Source organism: Alligator mississippiensis, chromosome 2 (genome assembly GCF_030867095.1).
Source record: "Alligator mississippiensis isolate rAllMis1 chromosome 2, rAllMis1, whole genome shotgun sequence".
Lineage (NCBI taxonomy): Eukaryota > Metazoa > Chordata > Crocodylia > Alligatoridae > Alligator > Alligator mississippiensis.
The window spans coordinates 26,493,556-26,517,481 of NC_081825.1; the positions used below are offsets into that span (position 1 = coordinate 26,493,556).

The following is a 23,926-nucleotide window of genomic DNA, read 5'->3' on the forward strand; positions in this document are numbered from 1 at the left end:
TGAAAACCCATAAACTAATTCATGAAAAATGTGGTCTTTTAGTGTGTCTGGGAAGCTGATGTTTGGGCTTTGGCCGGTCAAAGAGGGATCAAGGGAATTCCTGTCCTGGAAGTCACTTCAAAAAAATTCTGCCAGCTTTGTTCACTCTTTCCACTGGAGGGAGTTGAGGCCAAGAGAGCCCTTGCTGATGACAACTGTGGCAATACTGCATGAAGAAAAGATGATCTTTCAAATGCAGAGAAATATGATCCCCCATTTGCAGAGGCTAGGAAAGCATGTTTCTCATTCTTCCTCTGACTTCTCATTCTCAGTTTCAGGATCTGGCAGTCATTTGTGTGCTGGGGTGATGGTTTCTATTGCTCGTGCTGATCTCAGGCTTTGTTAACAACTCCCAGTCAATGTCAGCTTTATGGTTTAACAACTTGTCCTGATTTTTTCCCAGTTCATGACATGAAACCTGAGATCTGGAGCACAGATCTGGTATGGTTGCAGTTGTGCTGCTGCTTATATTTTCAGGCTGGCAATGCCTGGCACACTATAGTGCTTGGTGAATACGCTGATTCTGGATGGCACCCAAGTGGATAATCTGTTTCTTATGTTATGTGTTAACATGGGCTCCTGGCTTGTCCTAGCTCACTGGATTATTTGAAATACAGAAGAGCTTTGCCTGTGTTGGCTTTATGAATGGTGATCACTATTTATTTTTTTTAATGAGGAAAATCAAGTTTTTATCTAGGGAATGCTCTAAATAGCAGGGTACAAGGTGCATGTAACAGATTCTAAACTAAACTGTAATCCTTTCAGGGTGTAGCAAAGCCACGGTATACAGTATATAGGAACCCTGACCAAACCTTGCTCGTTAGAAACCGGCTTCTTGATTTGGCCGGGCTCCCTGGACGCTGGAACATCACCGTGGGATGGGAACTGACTGTCGTGGCTCCGTGGACCTGTGATGGATATATGTTAAATGCCTAGCCCATTTTCCTCCACAGGCCATCCTGGCTGGGAGAACAACATAACACCAAACCATCATTTGCTTTCACTGACATGTTTGTAGTAAACCAAACTAGAAGAGCTAAGTGAATGGGGATTGAATAGTATCTGTTATTCCAATTCCAGACAGTCCTTTAGAGGCACTTCTATAATTCTTGTTTATCACAGTATCTTTAATGCAGTTGTTTTCCCAGTGCTTCTGTGAGAGATGAACTATGATTTAGAAAGATTAAGTGGGGTTTTTTTTTTTATGAGGCAGACAAGGTTCTTTGGGTAAATCTGATATCTTTTATTAGACCAACTCAAATAGCTGGAAAAATTCTTCTTAGCAAGCTTTCAGGTTTAAATACATTTTTTCTGAGGGTCACACAATCAAGTCGGTGGTGAAGCTGGGAATTGAGCTGTAGCCTCAGACCAACTCCCAAAGTATGGGTCTCGTGTAAATAATAGTTTTGGGCGCTCTTACAGGTGCTCTGGGGAGGTGCTTTAATTAAGGAATGGGAAAGGGACAGCCCTCTCTAATTAAAGTGCTGCCATGTCTCAGAGCCACTCTAATTAAAGCGCCGCCGCATCTCCTGTATCGGTGTCCTTGCACTTAAAAATGGTGGGGGGTTCTTGAACTAAAGCTCATAGAATGTGCTTTAGTTCAAATGCTCATGCTGCCATTTTTAAGCACGGGGATGCTGATACACGAGACGCAGGAGACTGCTGGAGCACAGTAGTTGCCACGGTCCAGCAGACTTGATTAATTGAATCGGCTTCAATGCACTGGAATTCCAGCACATCGGAGCAGCCTCGGCAGTCATATATAGATGCCCTTTGTACACAACTGGAGTCAGAAATATGCATAAAAGGAAAAAGAGGGAAAGCTGTGGCCTCAGGATGGTGGGAGAAATGTTGAATTCATTGTGAGAACAGAATGTGTTGCCTCACTTGTGTGCTGGAAAGGAGATGGCTTTTGTTTGGCATTGAAGTTGCTGGAATAGGAAGACTTTATTATTGATTTTTTTTTTTTTTTACATTTTTCCATACTTAGAAATATTTTCCTTTTTTCTTCCTTGTTCTGTGAATAAGGACCTACTTAATCTGTAGTTTCCCAGATTTTGCGGAAACTGTCTGCAAAATCCACAAAATCAACAACGACAAAAAAACTTTATAAAAATAAAATACAGTCATAGTCAGGAGTCCTCAGTGCTAGGAGGGGAAGGTGCCAGCTGGCAGGGTGTTATGAAGGGCAGCAGACAAGATGGCAGTTACCCTCTTCTCCCTCCCTTCGGGGTCTATCTGCCAGACAGTGTCGAGGGGGCTGGGTAGCACAAAGGGCAGCTGGTGATTAAGAGGACGACTGCCCCCTTGTCCCTTCTCACCCCTGGTGCCTCTCTGCCAATCAGTGCTGGGGGGTGGGACGGCCACGAAATGCCCGTGAAAGCAGCTCTGTGTGCTGCAAGTGAGCTGTGAAACACCCTTTGTCTCACTGCAATTTAAGGAGGTCCCTATCAGCGACACTCAGTGTGCAAGATTCTGCTCTGTAACATTAACCTATTATACTAAAGTTTCATATTGTGATGATGATGAAATGAATGTCACCAGACTCATATGTCGTAAGCATGAGGGCCAGATAACCAGCAACAGGTGGAACAGTTTATATAAGGAGTAGGCAACATTTTTTGGCCGGAGTGCCGAAAAAGCCCACAATGCCTACCTTGGAAGGTGCTGGAGTGCCGGCATGCCAGAAAAACAAAATGGGGGCATGGGGTAAAGAGAGGTGGGGAGGCAGCAGCTGTTTGTAGCCTCCCGGCTGCAGCCGGCCCAGGCTCTGGGGTAGCTGCTGCCAGCTATAGTACCTGGGCTGCTTGCAGCGTCCTAGCCACCTGCGGGGAGCAGCCTGGGCTCCCGGCTGGCAGCAGCTACCCAGAGCTGAGGCCGGCTGCAGACGGGACGCTGCAAACAGCTCCTGCCTCTCCACCCCGGCCCCAATGTATGACGACGAAAATGGCTTCATGTGCCATGCTTGGCATGAGTGCCAGGGGTTGCCAACCCCTGGTCTATATCAATAAGTCCTTGGGCTCCTGAAGGAGAGCCGTAATGGCATCATAGATGGTGTGGTTGGTCATTTGAACTTGAGCACCACAGCTGCAGCCAGTGTTGTTGGAGAAGCCCCAGGACTGCATACTCTTAAACCAGGGGTGGGCAAAATGTGGCCCGCCAGGCCATTCTACCCGGCCCCCTAAAAAATGTAGAAAATTAATATTTACCTGCCCCTGGCTGCCTGTCACGCAGCCCTTGATGGCTTGCCAAAACTCAGTAAGTGGCCTTCCACCTGAAATAATTGCCCACCCCTGTCTTAAACCATTCGATGCCCGTTCTGAAATGGTTTAGAGCAGTCCGGGCCCTGAGGGCAGCTGCCAGCCTGAGGGGTGAAGCTGGTGTTGGGGATGATGTTCTTTAGCCATAGTTGTTGGGCTGCATATTGCCTGCTCCACTGATGTGAGGTCCGTGTTGTGAGTAACATGTCATTTGCAGATTCGATGAGTTTATTAGCCTGAGTGAAGAATGGGTTCCAAGACTTCAGGCGGTAGTTGGTTTTCTGGCTTGTGGCTACTAGGCAGGAGTGGAAAGAATGGTCTGGATCTTGGGCTTTGAGGCCTAGGGCCAGGGTAGCAGCTTGTCTCTGGATGTCAGTAAGGGCTAGTAAGCAGGCAACTGGAGTTGCTATAAAGTGGGGCATAGGGCAGTTTAATATTGTAATGGAGTGTAATGTTGAATGTCATGTACTGTAATGTTGTAATGTGAACTACAGCTCCCAGAAGCCTCCAGGGGACTGGAGGAAAAAACTGTAGTGTGCACTACAGTTCCCAGAAGGTTGCAGGAGACAGCAGAAGCGAAAAAGCGGCAATAGAGCACAGGACGTGGTGGCTGAGAGATGCGTGGCAGGAGACTCAGAAGGAGCACCAGAGCCAGGACTGCGAGCTGCATCAGTAGGGCTCAGATGTGGGAGCCCTGGCAGATGGCAATTAAGCATTTTTGGGACCAGAGGCTGGTTGGGAGTCCCTCCAGAGCAGTTGGAGGGTTTACAGTTTCTCAAGTGTATATACTGTGGTATTAGTTTTCCCTTCATATTACCTGTTCTTGGATGATTTCACCACAGTGCCACTGTTTATTACCTGTTACCTGGATTCTAAGTGTATGTACCTTAATGTTAATGTTTATGCACCTGTGCCTGTCCTTACCCATTGACTTGTGACCCTAATCCCCAGCACCTCCTATATAAAAGTGGGAACTTCCCTTGCCAGTTCTGTGTGCCAGTTCCTGGTGTTGCAATGTACAGTATAATGAGAAATCATAGGTTAACAACATAGACTATGGTTTAAAAAAAAAAGTAGTATCACAAAAAAAAAACGGAGTGGAAAGATCCTAAGCGGGCTGAAAGTCCTTTCAGCTATTTGAGACAGACAAAGCATAAAAAGACATTTAGCTTATTTATGAAACAAATATAGGTCACCTTCAAAGTGTGAAATGCTTGGCACTTAGTCCTGTGGTAGATCCCTGGAACAGAAGCCACGAATGAAGCTCTTTCAAATTGGAGCTACATTGAATCCGTTTCTGGGGTCTAGGGCACCTGGAGCAGGTACAGACTGATTGTTACAGTGCTCCCTACCATGGTTTGGAGGCAATGTGAGATTGGCTTTCAGGGTGCCTATTCATGAGTGCAGAGGCTGCTCCGACGTGCTGGAATTCCAGTGTGTTGGAGCAGCCTCGAGTAATTGAGTCTGCTGGAGTGTGGCAATTACTGCGCTCCAGCAGCCTCCTGCGTCTCACGTATCTGTGTCCCCACACTTAAAAATGGCCAGGGTCGTTTTGAACTAGAGGTCATTGAATGAGCTTTAGTTCAAGCACCCTCACCACCATTTTTAAGTGTGGGAATGCTGATACAGGAGATGCATCGACACTTCAGTTAGTGGCTCAAGGTCAAGAATTGTGACCTTGAAAGAGCAAAAAGAAAGGGTAGTAAGGGGTTGATGTGTGGTGACCGTTGCTGGTCTGGTACCCATCCTTCATCTACTTGTATCACTTATAGAAAGAATCATAGGAAATTAGGGTTGGAAGGGCCCTCAGGAGATCATCTAGTGCAACCCCCTGCTCAAAGCAGGATCATCCCCACTTGTGTCTTTATATTTGGATTGCAAAGTTTAAAACTGTTGGTTATATATTTGGATGGTGTCTTAGATAAGGTAATTTTGCTTGGGGATTGCTCATTCAGTTATGGATCCTGGCCTGAATGCTTTGGTTTTCAGATCTGAGTCATTATAGCTGTTGGTTGGAAGCAATTTATGGAAAACCTTTTCAAAAGTAGTTGTGAATAATATGCACAACAAGAATTGCTTTTTAGACAGCTTTGGAATACATGTATACATTATATAATGGGCTATTTCCTGGCTCTGAATCCAATTGTAAAATTTACTGGTATGATGCTGTTGACTTAAGTTTGATAGGTGCAGTTTGATAAGGACTGCTATAGCTCTAGTTACTTCTTGGTAATGCTGCCTGTTCTATATTCATCAGCATATACTGCAGACTCCAAGTAAAATGAAACCATTGCGTTGTCACCTGCCAGTCATACATATCGTAGCCTGACACTGACGCCTCCCTCCTGACAAAGAGCATGTGATGTCTTGAGTGACACATTGAGCTTGTGCTTGGGAACAGACAAACTTGCTTTAGTAAGGCAAGAGAAAATTGTTTTTGATGTAGGAAAATATTAGATTCATCACCACACTCAAAAGAATGATTTATTCATGTAAGTGTGTGTGTCTTTCTGTCTAATGGACTATACTCTGATATATACAATTCATTTGTTTGTGTCAAACTAAAACTGCTGGGTGAAAAACTGTCTTCCCAGCTGGAAACTGCGAGGAGTAATAGGAGGGTATTTTTTGAAACCTGGCTTTTTGCATTAGTAATAGCTTTCTGAGGTGAACCTATTTGAACTACAGTAATAAAACAAAATGCAGCTATGAAATGGGTGGGACAGGAAGAAAAGGAAATTTCTACTCTTGTATTGGAGCAGTCTGTGTGATAATGCTCTTCACAAAGCAGTCATGCGGGGAATAGGCTAAGGCACTTTCCATTTTAGAATCTATTGGAGGAAAGAGACAGAAATTTGCTTTGGAATAAACACCAGGGTATAAGATTTCTGGATGGAAGGCAATTTTCTTTTCATGTTCTCAACATTTGTGAGCAGAAGTCTCCCAGTGAGTTTTTGCAAGGCTATGATACTGGCCTACGATGAATATTTGTCTGCTTTGGGGTAGAGAAGTTAATTTACATGTAATTTTTTCTATTTTCTTCATACTCTGTTTCCTGGTTAGGTTGTCCCTTCAGTTACTGTTTTTGACTTTTCTGTGTCACCATTAGGAAAATGCAACAAGAATGGCAGGGATCTCCCAGTCAAGGACCAAACACCTCACTGGGGTAAATGAATGAAACTCAGTGGCAGACATAAACTTGGCCCAAATCCTTAATGGGAAGGGGGTGGAGTGACACATTATAGTACCCAGTTACTCATTAATCAGAAGTGGGCAGTGGCACTGTTTTTCCCCCCTACACTTGTACTGTGAAAGGTGCTGGATTGACAGCCCTGGAAATTGAAGTCCTCTATTTCTCCACAGGACAGGTATAGCATGGGCGGCAGCAATGCAAGCTTCCCCACACTATCCCGCCAATGTGTCTCAACCCTGTTCTGAAGAGATCACTTCTGGAGGTGAGTGGGTAGCTTCAGCCCTTGGCTACTCTGGTTGCCAACAAGGCTGCCATGTGTTGTTTTTTTTTTTTTTTTTTTTTTTTTTTTTAATTGGCTGGACACTGGTCCACAATGAAGTGAACTGAGACTGCCACTTGTCTTGCATAAGCCACCAAATAGCATTGTTATTAGCAATGAGGGCTGAATTCATTCTGATACATTATTTTAGTTCACTGCTGTTGCATGCAGTTGGATGGAACACCCAGAGTTTGTCCCACCTTTTTTCTCTGCTGTTGTTGCTTTTGGAGGCCATGTGACTGTTTTATGTACTTACATTCACATGCATGCAGATAGCTTAGTGCACTTCCTTTCTAAACCTTGATGCATAAAATCACTTCGTGCCAGCAGCCACCTTTGAGGAATGCATGCTTTGAAGCACGCAACAGTTTGTTAAAGAAATGAATCTCTTTTTCCTTTGTCTTAAGGGGCTACTTGTTTTCCAACATAAAACAATAACTTGATGGTATTTTAATGCTGAATATATCATTTATTTATTAACATGCACAATGGAAACTGATGCTTTTACTATGAAGTCAGCAGTTGTAAAATTTATATAAAATAGGTTAGAACCTGCAGCACCCTAAGCTCCTATGAAAAGATGATAAACGACACCCGGTAAGCACTTGAGTTCTATAAAGAAAATGGCTTATAATAGAACACTTGGGAGGAATCATAGAAAATTAGGGTTGGAAGGGACCTCAGGATGTCATCTAGATCAACCCCCTGCTCAAAGAAGGGCCATCCTCAAGTAGATCATCCCAACCAAGGCTTTGTCTAGCTGAGTCTTAAAAACCTTCAAGGATGGAGATTCCACAACCTCTCTGGGTAATCTGCTCCAGCGCCTTATTACCCTCCTTGTGAGAGAATTTTTCCTGATATCTAATTTAAATTTTCCTTGCTGCAACTTGAGACCGTTGCTCCTTGTTCTGTCATCTGCCATGGTCTAACACTATCCTCTTTGTAAGCACCCTTCAGGTACTTGAAGGCTGCTGTTAAATCACCCCTTAGTCTTCTCTTCTCCAGACTAAACAAACCCAGTACTCTCAGCCTCTCTGCATGAGTCATATGCCACAGCTTCCTAACCATTTTTGTTGCCCTCCACTGGGCTCTCTCCAGTTTATCTACATCCTTTCTATAATGGGGTGCCAAAAACTGGACACAGTACTCCAGATATGGCCTTTCTAGTGCCAAACAGAGGGGAAAAATCGCTTCCCTCAGTCTGCTGGGAATGCTCCTACTACTGCAGCCCAGTATGCTGATAGCTTTCTTCACAACAAGGGCACGCTGTTGGCTCATATTCAGCTTATTGTCCACTGTAATTCCCAGGTCTTTTTCTACAGAGCTGCTGCTTAGCCAGTCAGTCACCAGCCTGTACTGGTGCATGAAATTGTTCCATCCTAACTGCAGGACATTGCACTTCTTCTTACTGAACCTCATATACTTCTTTTAGTCCTATCCTCCAATTTTCAAGGTCTCTCTGAATCTTACCCCTACCCTCCTGCATATCAACTACTCCTCCTAGGTTGATGTCATCTGCAAACTTGCTGAGGGTGCACTCTATCCATTTTCTACATCATTGATGAAGACATTGAACAAAACTGGCCCAGGACTGACCCTTGTGGCATTCCACTTGATACCAGCTGCCAGCTAGACAGCAAGCCATTGATTACTAGCCTTTTAGCCCAGTGATCTAGCCGGTTTTCTGTTCCCTTTACTGTCCATTCATCTAACCCAGTTGTCACCAACCAGTGGGTCTTGATCCACTGGTAGATCATGGAGCCTCTTGGAGTTGATCTGAGGCTGGGGTGCAGGGCTGATTGCCCACATGTATGCACGCGTGCGCTCCAGCCCATCCTGTCAGTTCATGGAGGAGGGAAGAGGTGGGGGCTAGATTGAGTCCCCCGTGGTGAGGGACAGTGCCGCAGAGGCAGTAAGTTGAGTGGGGCCCTGGCCAGGTGGGACTTACCTGCTGGGGAGGCGTGCCCCCCCCTTTCCCTCCCCATAGACTTACCTGCTCGGCAGGGGGTTGAAGGGGTGGCCGTGGCAGCAGCGTACAGTTGATTTTGGGTTGCTTTTAAATGCCAAAGATGATTTCCTACTTAAAAAGGTTGGAGACCACTGATCTAACCCATACTTCCGTGGCTTGCACGTGAGAATGTTGTGGGAAACCATATCAAAATCCTTGCTAAAGTCAAGGTAGATCACATCCACTGCTCTCTCTGTGTTCACAGAGCCAGTCATTTCATCATAGAAGGCAATCAGGTTGGTCAAGCATGACTTGCCCTAGGTGAATCCATGCTGACTGTTCCTAATCACTTCTTTCTCCTCCAGGTGCTTAGAAATGGATTTGTTGAGGACCTGCTCCAGTCCTCCTTCCAGGGACTGAGGTGAGGCTGACCAATTCATAGTTCTCTGAATTCTCCTTCTCCCTGTCTTAAAGACAGGTACTATATCTGCCCTTTTCCAATCATCTGGGACCTCTCCCAATCTCCACAAGTTTTCAAAGATAATGGCCAGTGGCTCTGCAATCACATTGGCCAACTCCCCCAGCATGCTCAAGTGCATCGCGTCCAGTCCTATGGACTTGTACACCTCCAGCTTTTCTAAGTAGCCCATAACCTGTTCTTTCACTACTCTTGGCTGTTCACCTCCTCCCTAAATGGTGCTGCCAGGTGCAGTAGTCTGGGAGCTGACCTTGCCTGTGAAGACTGAAGTAAAAAAAGTCATCAAGTACTTAAGCCTTTTCTGTGTCATCTGTCACTGGGTTGCCTCCCCCATTCAGTAAGCTATTCACACTTTCCCTGAACTTCCTCTTGTTGTTGACATACTTGTAGAAACCGTTCTCATTACCCGTTATGTCCCTTGCTAGCTGCAACTCCAATTGCACGTTGACCTTCCTGACTTCATTCCTACATGCCCAAGCAATACTCTTATACTTCTCCCTAGTTTTTTTGTCTAAGTTTCCACTTGTAAGCTTCCTTTTTGTGCTTTAGCTTACTGAAGAGTTCCCTGCTAAGCCAAGCTGGCCTTCTGCAATACTTGCTAGTCTTCCTGCTCATTGAAATGGTTCATTCCTGTGCCTTCAGTAAAGTTTCTTTAAAATACAGCCAGTTCTCTTGGACTCCTTTCCTCCTCAGACTGGCCTCCCCAGGGATCTTGCCCATCAGTTCCCTGAGTGAGTCAGAGTCTGCTTTTCTGAAGTCCAGGGTCCTTATTCTACTGCTTTCCTTCTTTCCTTTCTTCAGGATCCTGAACTCAATCGTCTTGTGGTTGCTGCTGCCCAAGTTGCCATCCACTTCTACATTCCCCACCAATTCTTCCCTGCTTGCGAGTCGCAGGTCAAAAGGAGCACAACCCCTGGTTGACCTCTTCAACACTTGTACCAGGAAGGTGTCTCCAACACTCCATATATTCCTGGATTTTCTGTGTGCTGCTGTATTGCCCTCCCAGCAGATGGCAGAGTGATTCAAGTCGCCCATGTGAACTAGTGCCTGTGACTGGGAAACTTCTGTTAGCTGTTTGAAGAAAGCCTGATCTACCTCATCCTCCTGGTCTGGTGGTCTATAGTAGACACCCACTACAACATCACCCTTGTTTTTCTCCCCTCTGACCCTAACCCAGAGGTTTTTAACGGGTCTATTTCTAGTTTCATACTGGAGTTCTGAGCAATCATACAGCTCTTTTACATAAAGTGCAACTCTTCCTCTTTTCCCCTGCTTGTCCTTCCTGAACAGTTTATGACAGTGCTCCAGTCATGCGAGCTATCCCACCAAGTCTCTGTTATTCTGATCATGCCGTAGTTCTGTGACTGCGTAAGGACTTCCAGTTCTTCCTGCTTCTTTCCCTGGCTCTGTGTACTTGTGTACAGACACTTGAGGGTAACTAGCTGACTGTCCTACTTTCTCAGAAAGAATGAAAAATAATTCATTATTGTGACAAAAACCTTGCAATATAAAAGTAAAATGGCAACTCACCTATTTGGAAGATGAACAGTTGTGCTGCTAATTGATGTTCTTGAAATTACAAATCTTCAAGTCTTGTACTTTAAACAAGCATGGTGAATACTATTCTGTCTCCTAGAACATTCCACATATTGTGGTTTTCTGAGTTCTTTGCAGTGGAAGAATTGCTCTATTATTTTTCTGTAGTCAAAAAACAAGTGAAAACTAAGAGCTGTTAGTTTCTGAGGGGTGCCTTGAGTCTAAGGGGTGCTTTGAATATAAAAAAGTTGAGAAATACTTTTTTAAAGGTTGGCTTCCTGGCCTATAAGTTTCAGATTCAGAACTGAGTTCCCCCATGTCTGTTGCACTTGGAATCCAGAATTTTGTCTTGAAATAAGCAGAGTTACAGCCTGCAAGGGGCTGCTTGGGGCTGGGGGGAGTGGAATGCAGGGGTAGCCATGCACATGTGTAAATGCACATATGCAAGTGGCAGGCAAGCAGGGTGGTGGAGAGCCTCTCCTGCAGCTCCCTCCAGGTAAGCCTTTCTGGGGGTGGGAGGCACAGGCAATACATTCGGGGGCGGGGGAGTACAGGCAACATGTTAGAGGTGCAGATGGGCCAAGCTGATGTGGTGGAGGGGCATGTGCTCCTTGAGATTTCTGTGCCCACACAGCAGAGTGCAGGGCTGCAGCAATGCTGGACCAGCTCTGGGCAGGAGCTGCCTCTGCAGCCCAGCAGGTAGGACTGAGAGCTGGGGGGGGGGCAGGAGGCGTTGCGCTGCTATGGTTCCTAAAATGAGACACAGTGGCTGTGTGGATCTGTACCTCTGCTTCTGCTGGACATGGAGGGGGTGCCTTGCCTTGGTGGCCATGGCATTGCAGTACTTCCAGGCCGCAGAGGTGGCTCCTGTCTAGAGCTGGTCTGGCCACACTGCAGCCCCACACCCCACTGTGGCCATAGGACTTGGGGCAGGGAGGAGGGGCGGACCATACCCCTCTGCCCTCCCAATCATCTTCTGTGCCCCACTGCCTCTCTCTGATATCATAGAATCATAGAAGTAGGGTCGGAAGGGACCTTGTAGATCTTTAAGTCCGACTCCCTGCCTGGGCAGGAAGAAAACTGGGCTCAAATGACCCCAGCCAGGTAGGCATCAAGCGGCTTCTTAAAGACCTCCAGGGTAGGAGCCAGCACCACTTCCCTTGGAAGTTGGTTCCAGATCCTAGCCGCCCTAACTGAGAAGTAGTTCTTACGGATGTCTAATCTAAACCTACTCTCCAACAACTTGTGGCCATTATCCCTTGTTATCCCGGGGGGCGCTAGGGGAAACAACGTCTCCCTCAAACTCTTCTGGTCCCCCCTAGTGAGTTTATAGACGGTCACCAGGTCCCCCCTCAGCCTTCTTTTGTGAAGGCTGAACAGGTTCAGGTCTCGTAGCCTCTCAGTGTAGGGTCTGTCCTGCTGTCCCCGGATCATGTGGGTGGCCCTCCTCTGGACCCTCTCAATGTTGTCCACATCCCTCTTGAAGTGGGGTGCCCAGAACTGGATGCAGTACTCCAGCTGTGGCCTGACCAGTGTTGCGTAGAGGGGGAGGATCACCTCCTTGGCCCTACTTGAGATGCACCTGTGGAGGCACGATAGGGTCCGGTTGGCCCTGCCAACCGTGACCTCGCATTGTCAGCCCATGTTCATCTTGGAGTCAGTAATGACTCCAAGATCCCTTTCTGCCTCTGTGCTCTCAAGAAGGGAGTTTCCCATCTTATAAGTGTGCTGCTGGTTACTACTGCCCAAGTGCAGCACCCTGCACTTGTCCGTATTGAAACGCATCCTGTTTTTGTTAGCCCACCCCTGTAACCTATCCAGGTCTTGCTGCAGTCTTTCCCTCCCTACCAGTGTGCCCACCTCACCCCAAATTTTGGTATCATCAGCAACTTTAAGCAGGTTGCTTTTCACCCCATCGTCCAAATCGCTGATAAAGAAATTGAACAGTGCGGGCCCAAGGACCGAGCCCTGGGGGACTCCGCTGCCCACTTCCCCCCAGGTCGAATATGACCCGTCCACCACCACCCTCTGAGTATGACCCTTCAGCCAATTAGCAATCCATCTGACTGTGTAGGCATCGATGCCACAGTTGCCCAGTTTTTTGATGAGGATGGGGTGGTCGACAGTGTCAAAGGCCTTGCTGAAGTCCAGAAAGACTACATCCACGGTGACACCTGCATCCAATGCTTTTGTGACCTGATGTAACACGAGCGCTCGTAAACCTGTGCCAAGGGCCCTGCAATAACCCCTGCTAGCTCCCTCAACACCCTGGGGTGGAAAACATCTGGACTTGCTGACTTGAACACGTCCAGCCCCTCCAGAAGCACTCTAACCTGGTCCTCCTCAACCTTAGGTCTGGAGGCGTTCCCCTCGAGTCCGTCTTGAATCACGGTGGGGGAGTCCCAGTCCCTGCACAAGAAAATGGAGGTGAAGAATTTCTTAAAGAGGTCTGCCTTCTCCTCTGGCACAACCACTAGATTGCCCAGCGTATCTTGGAGGGGCCCCATGTTTCCCGGTGCCTTCTTCATCCTCCCTGTATATTTGTTGCTTGTGCCCCTTCCACGCATTGCCTGGGAAGCCTACCAGTCCCTCAATCACTATAATAAAACTAATTGTAAATACCTATAAATTTTGGTGTTTGATTTTGGGTTTTTTATCATGGAAAATCAAAGCTCCCCCTGCACTCTTTGCTCACCAGGATGCAGGTCCAGGTTCTTCATTCCCAAGCCACAGCCCACCCCGGGGCCTTGCTGGTGCCCCTTGCTCTCCACATACAGTCCCCTGCCTGCCTGGCAGCAGTGGGGGGCAGAACACACTTCTGCCCCCACTGCTGCTGGGTGGGCAGGGGGCATCTTGCCAGCGTGGTGCAGGGCTTGCAGCAGCAGTGAGCTTCCCTGCCCAGTCCCGCTCTGCCCTGGCACACAGGGTCCCACCTGCTGGGCCGCAGAGGCCCTGGGGGAGGGCAGCAGGGTGGGGATCATGAGCCCACAGCAAGCAGCCCACCCCCACCCTGTACATAGATTTGTGGGGTACACCCCCCAGAAGTGCTTGTAATGGCAGGGAGCCAGTCCCCTGTCCACCGCCCCACCCCCTGGATGAGCCATCCATGGCCCCATTCCACTCCTTACCCTGGCCCTGCATGGCCTTGGGCCCCAAGAGCCATGTACCACCTGGACTGGGCAGCAGCCCCAGCCCTGCCCAACTCCCTCCACCCTTCCATATGGGGGCCTCAATTCCCCCTGCTCCCCCACCCAGACAACCTATGGGAGCTGCTCTTCAGGCTGCCTGGGCCATGTGCACGTGTAAGTGTACATATGCACGTGGTGCCCCCTGCCTCACTGCCCTTCTCCTGCTCGCCCCAGCCCGTTGCAGGCTGTGACTCTGGCAGCCTACAGAGCTCTTTGCAAAAGTGGAAAACATGCATGTTTCTCCATTTAAAATGAGAAATCCACGTTTTTGTCAGTTAAAAGGGGAAATTTGTGTTTTTTTTCCCATTTTTCAATGGGAAATGGAAAACCTGGATCCCTGCCCATCAACATAGGCTGCTAAAAATAAATGACTGAAAAGAATCTTAGGGATGATTGTCACAAGCAAATGTCCCTACAGTCTGCAGGGCAATAGTAGGCTAAAGAAGCAAAGGATTTTGGTAATGTAACCTAATTACTCGACTATCAGGATACAAGACTAGTTTCATGATTTACCATGTAATTACCTTTAACTACCAGAATTTTACCATAAAATAATATATAGTATTTATTATTACTTGAAAGAATTATTTTCATTTCCATCACTCCAGGTTTGCAGAGGATTAAGTGTTTTATTCATCATTCACATCTAGGTCATCAATTTAAATCCACCCCAGGCCATTAGTGTCTGAAAGTCATAATTCACCTGGCAGGCAATGTAAAATAAGTTTGTTTGTGTGTTAACATTGGCCTCAATATTGCAATGGTTTCCCTTTAAGTACAAGTCTTTCCCTTATCAGGATTAAAGCTGAATGCTGGAAACTCTTTTCTGTGTGTTTGTACAGCACCATGGAAGGGTCTGGATCCTCACTGGGACCTTTGAGCCATTTCTGGAATACAAATAATAAGCAAAATGATCATGGCATTACACACACACACACACACACACACACACACTACAAAACAAAGCCATTGTCTGCAGACTAGGATCTTGCCATTTGAAACTGATGATTTCAGGCCAGTTCCTGGAAGAACCATACCATGTATAAATATCAAAGTTGACATTAACTTACTCCCTTGTCAGCAAAGAGATCTAGAATGAATTATCATAATGTCTCTGGAGGTGATCCCTCTCCTGGTTTGAAACAGAAATTGTTTCTATATCTCTATACACAGATTGCCTAACAATTTCCCACCTCTATTATTCTCACTCTGGGAGAGATTTTTCAAAGCACCTAAGGGATTTAGTCTCACTGAAAGTGCTTCTGAAAATCTATCCCAGTTTCTTTCCGCAAAATGTTCAGAAGTTGAAAACAGCTTTAGAAACAAAATGTTGCACCGTAATAGATACAAGCAGAAATATATATGCAAACATAAAGAGATGATACAGAACTGGAATTTTCTTCCAATGGCCATTGTATGACATTGTATGGCCATTGGTTATGACATTATGACAGTAACCTATATATGAGTATTTATGTGTAAACTGTAGAAGCATACATTGAAAATCAGGGTTGAATTTTGCTGAGTAATAAGACACAAAACATGCTATAAATCTGAAATATGATTTTCAATCTCCCATTCTTGACACAAAAATAGTGAGTTCTAGCTTCTCAAAAACACTGAGTAGTTTAAGCTTTTAAGGGAGATACTTTTCCAGCTGTGAAACTCAAAAGCAAATTCAGATTTAATTCCATAAAAGAGCTATTCAAACCCTATAATAGTTGGCAGAAAAAGGCAGGTTTGTTCACTCTTGAACTTCTCAATTGCTGCCTTAAGGTTGGTCCAGTGCCCACTAAGGTCTAATGAAGATATTCTCATCGACTTTACTGGTTTTGAACAAGATTGTTCTGATACTCTGCAGACTGGCTTTAATATGGTCAAAAACAACATGGATTTCTAGGGCAGAAACATGAACCAAGACTACTACAGAATGTGCTTCAGCAAAATTGTTTTCATGAAGGACAGAGAGTATTGCTTAAGATGCACTTTAATCAAAGATTAAGGAGTCAATGAAAGCTGACCTTTTAGTGAAAAGGGGATTACGTTTTTTCAAAGTAGAACTGCCTTGAGTTTCCAGAAAAACATGATTTAATAGTGTTGCTTGCGCCCATAATTTGTAGAGGGAAATTTTCTTTTTGAAGGTAGAAAATTGTTACCGTGTATAATGCCCTTTCTGGTCAGATAGGGAAGTCATGGGGGCAGGCTATCGCCATTCCAGATGAAGCAAGAGAGATGTAATATACCTCCGAGAGAGTCTCAAGAAACAAAAAAGGATGGGTTCTGCGAGGAAGGAATAGTTTTTGGGTCATAGTTTGTGTCTGAAAACTCTGGGCTGTTGTTCATAGCATGGCCCAGTTGAGTCTTGTAATGTAGGATAGGGCAGTGCTTTCCATTTCCTTTGGCAAAGAAGCATACGATCTGTGAAGTGTGAAGATGGGCTGCAGATACAGGCAGACCTAGACAGGCTGGCAAGCTGGGCAGATCGGAACCAGATGAAGTTCAACACTGAGAAGTGTAAAGTGCTCCATCTGGGGAGGAGCAATCCCCAACACACTTACAGGCTTGGTGGCCAATTTGATTAGCACCACAACTGAAAGGGACATAATAGACCATAGCATGAACTCGAGCCATCAGTGCAATGCTGTAGCCAGCAGGGCAAATAATACTCTGGCATGCATCAACCGATGCATCTTGAGCAAAACCAAGGAAGTCATTCTTCCGCTTTACTCAGCATTGGTGAGACCGCAGTTGAAGTACTGCATCCAGTTCTGGGAGCCACACTTTAACAAAGACCTTGTAAAGCTTGAGAGATTCCAGAGCAGGACCACCCATATCATCAGAGACTTGCATGGCAAGCCATACGTGGAAAGGTGGAAGGACCTGGGACTGAAAAAGAGAAGGCTGAGAGGGGACTTGGTAGCAGCTTACAAGTATATCAGGGGAATACATCAAGGGCTTGGCAAACAACTGTTTACTAGGGCACCTGTGGGGAAAACAAGGAGTAATGGTCACAAACTCCTGGAAGACCGTTTCAGGCTTAGCACTAGGAAAAACTTTCTTCATAGTTAGGGTGTCCAGACTGTGGAATAAACTCTCTCCAGAGGTGGTGCAATCACCTACACTGGATATCTCCAAGACTTGACAGTCACCTCGCTGGAGTCACCTGACCCCAGTTGTCTTCCTGCCTCTTGCAGGGGGGCTGGACCCAATGATCTTGCGAGGTCCGTTCCAGCCCCTTACAATCTATGTATCTATGAAGGAGGGAGGAGTATCTTGTAAAATGCCTTTTTCCATTTAAGAAAAGAAAGACACTGGCAGAAAGAGAATTGCTGGTTAACCTATCACAGACAAGTGGGATGGAGTCATACGATGCTGAGGGGAAACCAGCACGGGTTTGTCACAGGTAGATCCTGCCTGACAAACCTTGTAGCCTTCTATGACCAGGCCACACACTGCCTGGACGCAGGAGCCGAGGCTGATGTCATCTTCCTGGACTTTAGGAAGGCCTTCCACACAGTTTCGCACCCTATCCTCATTGGGAAGCTAGCAGACTGTGGAGTGGATGCCTACATGGTCAGGTGGGTGGCCAACTGGCTTAGGGACCGCACCCAGAGAGTTGTGGTGGATGGTTCCTTCTTGGCCTGGAGGGAGGTGGGCAGTGGGGTCCTGCAGGGTTTGGTCCTCAGACCGATATTATTCAATATCTTCATCAGAGATTTGGATGACGGCATGGAGAGCACCCTGTCCAAGTTTGCTGATGATACCAAGTTATGGGGCAAAGTTAGTACACCGGAGGGCAGGAAGCAGATTCAGGCTGACCTGGACAGGCTGGATCAATGGGCAGAGAGAAACAGGATGCAATTTAATAAAGATAAATGTAAGGTACTCCACCTGGGAAGGAGGAACCCCCAGCACACCTATAGGTTAGGGAGTGTCTTTCTCAGCAGCTCGGAGGCGGAGAGGGATCTTGGAGTCATAATTGACTCCAAGATGAACATGAGCCGGCAGTGTAATGAGGCCATCAACAAGGCCAATCACAACTTGTCATGCATTAGCAGGTTCATGACTAATAGAACAAAGGAGGTGATGCTCCCCATCTATGCGGCACTAGTCAGGCCGCAGTTGGAGTAGTGTGTCCAGTTTTGGGCGCTGCACTTCAAGAGGGATGCGGGGAATCTCGAGAGGGTCCAGAGAAGGGCCACTCGCATGATTAGTGGCCTTCGTGATAGACCCTATGGGGGGAGGTTGAGAGAGCTGAATCTCTTCAGCCTTCACAAGAGATGGCTGAGGGGGGATCTTGTGGCCACCTATAAATTTATTAGGGGAGGTCAACAGGGAATAGGGGAAGCGCTGTTTACTAGGGTGCCCCAGGGAGTGACTAGGAATAATGGGTGTAAACTAGTTGAGAGTGGATTTAGGTTAGATATTAGGAAGAAACTTTTTGCAGTAAGTGTGGCCAGGATCTGGAATGGGTTTCCAAGAGAGGTGGTGCTATCACCTAGCTTGGAGGTCTTCAAGAGAAAGCTAGATAGTCAGCTGGCTGGGGTCATCTGACCTCAGTCCTCTTTCCTGCCAGGGGCAGGGGGTCAGACACGATGATCCATTGTGGTCCCTTCTGACTCTACAGTCTATGAATCTATGTGACTATTTCCAAAACCCTCTCTGGAGAAAAAGGAAATGGATGTCTGTGGCACCAAGGGTAGAGTGCTGAGGAGCTGCTGCTGCTGACATCTGGAAATGTGTTCTGCACTCTCCTACAGGGCCGCCTCTTAAGTACCACCCTGTGTAGAAAGTAGATTAGGACACTTCACTCACACTACCCTGTTAAGTGGTCTCATACTTCTAGAGATGCTGTAGTCCTTAGAAATTTGCCCTGAGGGCTCCTATATTGGAATATTGGAAACTGCCTACCCCTTGCAAAAGTGTTAAGAGAAGTGGGGCACCCTTCACTCTTCATTCTGCCTCCTTGGACACCCAGGCAATGGCAGGCCTTGCCAAATGCATGCCAGCACAGTAACCATACCCTGAGCAGTGTGAGTATGCAGTAATTTGTTATTTTGGAATAATCTCAGCTCCTTGCCTCAGCCTATGTATGTGTTTGCTTATATTGCATAAAGCAACCTGACCCAGGTGTTCATAGTAGACTTCATACTGGCTTTAAGTCTTGCACTTATGAAGGAAACAGGTTAAAAGAAACAGGAACATAAATTGAATTGTTCCTTGCCTGAGGTGTGATGTTTTTAATCTAGGGTGCTCTTGCTTTCAAACCGATTAAGATAATTTATTTGTAGTATCTTCCTCACAATGGTATTTTAATTCCAAAATATTTATAATATTTCCTTGAAGTACCAGCTTGATTATGCAAGGCCTGTGTGTTTAATATGGACAAGACTGTGATGTGGATATCTGTTTGACCTCTTTCCAAGTTATTGGCTTATTGTCATCAAAACCAATGGTATATTAATAAAATGTTAATACTGCAGTATTAACTAAAAAACTTCCTTCTCTCTCCACGTGAGTAATTTTGTCATACAAATGAACTTAATTTTATTCCGCTTAATTTTAAAAAGTCTTGGAGGAGAAACAGTTGAGCTGCTACTTTGGATGATTAGATGCAGAACGATGTTAGAATGATATTGAGGGTCTGATTTAACATATCTAGGCTAGGGATTTTCAACCTTTTTTAGTCTAAGTACCCCCTGTGGCTAGACACCACGCAGGGGGAGGGAGGGGGTGGCACACGGCCAAATGTTGGGGTGGGGGGCGTTAGCGTGGGGCTGAATGCTGAGCGGGGGTGGTGCGTGCCCGACATGGAGCAGGGAGGCAAGGACAGCATGTCGGCAGGCGGGAACAGAGTGCCGCCGCCTCCCAGGAGCAGGGTTAGGATGGGGAAGTTCACCGGGCTGGGGTGAGAGCAGTGGTGCCCCTTTGCGGGGTGGGGAAGCTCACTGGGCTGACGTGTTGCAGTGGCGGCTGCCGCATGCGAGCTCCCCCACCCTGCGGAGGGGCACCACTCTCACCCAGCCCCGCTCCTGGGAGGTGGCAGCACATACCCTCTCGGACTGGTCCAAGTACCCCCAGGAGTACACATACCCCCGGTTGACAATCCCTGATCTAGGCCATTCAATTCTCATTCATAATGAAAAGCTTTATAAATAATGCCAGCTAACAGGGATGTTTTCCTCATTTGATTCCCGCTTCACAGTTCAGATTAGAATGTCAATCAGACTGTGTTTAGGTGAGACAGGGAAAAAAAGATCATTCAAACTATTCGAGACATGCAGGCTATTGTAGTATATTATAGCGGGGTACATAGTCCCAGTCCTTCCAACCTTTTCTCATGAGTCATGTTTCCTAGACCTATAATCATTTTTGTTGCTTTTTGCTAGATTGTTTCTGTGGCTGTCTTGAAGCGTGGTGCACAAAACTGGACACAGTACTATAAGTGAAGCCTCATCAGTGCTGAATAGAGCAGAGAAAAATCACTTGCCTTGACTTGCAATCAATGGACCTGTTAATAAAGTCCAGTATGCTCTTAACTTTTAGATATACTTTTTTTTAAAAACAATGACAGTACACTGTTGGCTTATACTCAGCTTGCAGTCTGCTATAATCCTCAGGACCTTTTCTACAATACTTTAGCCTAGTCAGCGATAACCCATCTGTATTTGTGCATGGGATTATTTTGTCCTAAGTGCAGGATGTTGCAATTGTTCTTGCTGTGGTTCATTCAATTAATTTTGGACTGTTTTCCAGTTTTTCAAAGTTATTTTGAATCCTGATATTCCAGAGTCTCTGAATGCCATTGAGCTTGGGTGTCCTCTGCAAATTTGCTAAGTGTGCACTAAATACTGTCCTCCAAATGATTAATGAAGATACCAAACACCACTGAGCCCAAGGCAGTCTGCTAGACCGTGACTTGAAACCCCAACCTCAGTCTGAAATTGAGCCATTCATTGATGATCACTTTTTGAGCATGATAATCTAACCATGTTCTCCTTAGAGCAGTTTTATCATCTAGACCAGGGATCAACAATCTATGGACCATGGGCTGGATCCAGCCTGCAGTGCTGAGGCTTCAGTGATGTATGGCAATAGGTGGCCTTGGAGGCTTTTTATATTTCCTTAGCTTACTAATGAGAATGTCATGGGAGACTGTCAGAGTCTTGCTAAAGTCAAGGTATATCACATCCACTGCTCTTCCCCTATTCACAGAGCCAGTCACCTTGTCATAGAAGGAAATCAAGTTAGTCAGGTACTACAATACCATGTTGACTATTCCTGATTACCTTTTTCTCCTCCAGGTGCGTCACAGCAGAATCCTTGATTCATAGATTCATAGATGTTAGGGTCGGAAGGGACCTCAATAGATCATCAAGTCCGACCCCCTGCATAAGCAGGAAAGAGTGCTGGGTCTAGATGACCCCAGCTAGATACTGTCTAACCTCCTCTTGAAGACCCCCAGGGTAGGGGAGAGCACCACCTCCCTTGGGAGCCCGTTCCAGACCTTGGCCACTCGAACTGTGAAGAAGCTCTTCCTAATGTCCAGTCTAAATCTGCTCTCTGCTAGCTTGTGGTCATTGTTTCTTGTAACCCCCAGGGGCGCCTTGGTGAATAAAGGATCTGTTCCACAATCTTCCCCAATGCTGAGGTCAGATTGACTGGCCTGTAATTCTCCAGATTCTTGTTCTTTCTTTTCTTAAAGATGGTCACTATATTTGTTGTTTTCTGGGATTTCACCTGACCACCATAGCCGTGTCCAGACAAGTGCAGATGCGCAGCATGTGACGCCACACACTGTACATGTAGGCATTCCCCACACTGCTACCTTGCAGTGTGGGGGTTTTCTTGACCCTGGAAGATCCTGGGTCAAAAAAATTTGTGCCCTAAAAAAGTGGGGTGGTGCCTGTGGCGGCAGTACACACTACACAAAATCAGAGCCTGGACTGCCGAAACCATGTTCTTAGCAGAAGGAGCACCATGGCCTCCCCCACTCCACCCAGGGTAACCTGCCGTGCATCAGAGGACATGTGGCATGGGTGCTTCCCAGGGACAAGTAGCAACGGCACAGGTGTGCCACTGAAATGCAGAGAAACAAATGTCCGTGTTCACGTGAACACAGCCCATGAGTATTCAAGATGAATAGCCAGTGGCTCTGCAATTGCCTCCGCCACTCCCTTGAGTATCCTAGGAAGGATCTCATTTGGCTGTGCTGACTCAAACATCCAGCGTCTCTGAGTAGCCCTACCATTTTTTCCATTACTCTTGACTGTTGATCTCTTCCTTATCCTTGCTACCAACTGTGTTCATCATCTAATAGCTGATTTTATTTGTGAAGACTGCAGTAAATAAGACATTAAATATTTTAGACTTCACTGCATCATCCATTATTAGACTGTTCTCTGCATTCAGTGAGGGATCTTGCACATTTCTTGGTTTTCTTCTTACTTTTGACATACTTGTAGAATACTTTTTTGTTGCCTTTTATGTCCCTTGCAAGCTGCATTTCAGTTTGTATCTTGGCTTTCTTTAATTTTCTCTCTGAATATCTTTGCAACATTCCATGACATCATCAAGTTTCTGTATTTTGTAGGATTCCTTTTTTTTAAATGTGGAGACCTAAACAGCAACTCACTGGAGAGCTTGCTGTTTAGCCAGGCAGTCTCTTGCACTTTCTACCGTTTCTTTACATTGGGTCAACATGTTCTCTCATGATGTTCTTTCTTCTTAGTTTGGCCCAGAGACTTTCAACAGTCCTCCCTCCTGCTTTGTGCTGCACCTCAGAATGAGGGTATGTCTTGTGTGTGTGTGTGTGTTTGTGTTTATACGAGAGAGAGAAATGCTAAGTCCTTTTTCACCCTTCCTGGGAAGAGAGAGAGAGAGACAGAGCGAGAGCAATGCTAATTCGGTTTTTCATCTTGTCTGGCCTTCCTGAACACGTTGTACTCATCAATGGCATTTACTCTAGTTATATAAACTAGACCACCAAATTTTAGTTTTCCCAATTGGATCATACATCCATGATTGCACTAGGACATACAGTTTTTCCTGCCTATTCCCCAACCTTTTCGCATTAGTACATAAAACATCTTGGATAACTAGCCAATTGCCCTAATTTTATTTCAAGAACATTGTTAAGGTTTCCCATATTGCTTCCTTTTACTTGAGCTTTATATAAGTCACTTGGCTTTTTTCCTTACCTGGGTTTTTGTCTCCCTTCCTAGTTGCACCTAATTGAAAGCCCTCCTCATTAGGTTAGCACGTGAAGATGCTCTTCCTTCACTTTGTTACGTGGATCCCATCTCTTCCCAGAATTCTTTCTTCTTGGAACACCGCTCCATGGTCAACGAAGCCAAATCCCTGCTGGAGATACCATCTATGCAGCCACATATTGATCTCTGGGATACATTCACTTCTGACTGGGCCTTTACTTTAATGTCTGGAACCAACTTCCAAGGGAAGTGGTGCTGGCTCCTACCCTGGGGGTCTTTAAGAAGCGACTTGATGCCTACCTGACTGGGGTCATTTGAGCCCAGTTTTCCTCCTGCCCAGACAGGGGGTCGGACTTGAAGATCTACAAGGTCCCTTCCGACCCTACTTCTATGATATGATAATGGGAATAATTTGTTTCATTTTAAGTACTGTTTTCTATGCTTCTCTCTCTCTATCAAACCTGGTTGTGATAAAGAACCTGTTCCATTACTGAAACTCAAAGTGTTGTGCTGCACACCCTCACCTTTGGACTCTTTAGGGTGATTATAGGGTTACCACAACATTATTGAAAAATAGACCATTTGTTGCCATTATATAGAAGAATGGAAATAGTGTGGCTACATTGATGGGTTGCTAATGCTTTATGATTGTAGCATCCTTCATTCATCCTTTCAATCCCTATCTAACCCTCTGATCATCAACACAATACCTGACAACATAGGCCATCCCACTATAAAAATAAACATATAATC

General features: G+C 46.0%; 1 protein-coding gene across 5 annotated transcripts in view; it reads left to right on the top strand.

The window, feature by feature from the left end:
- PPP2R2C (protein phosphatase 2 regulatory subunit Bgamma) overlaps positions 1–23,926 on the top strand; it is a 325,034-nt gene that overhangs the window by 112,697 nt on the left and 188,411 nt on the right. For 2 of the 5 annotated variants that reach the window (XM_059721561.1, XM_059721562.1), the window contains exon 2: positions 6,663–6,754. The exons of the other annotated variants lie outside the window; for them this stretch is intronic. In XM_059721561.1, the coding sequence (XP_059577544.1) occupies positions 6,688–6,754 (67 nt within the window). In that variant the 5' untranslated portion in view covers positions 6,663–6,687. The remainder of the gene's footprint in view (positions 1–6,662; positions 6,755–23,926) is intronic. 5 annotated transcript variants of the gene reach the window in all.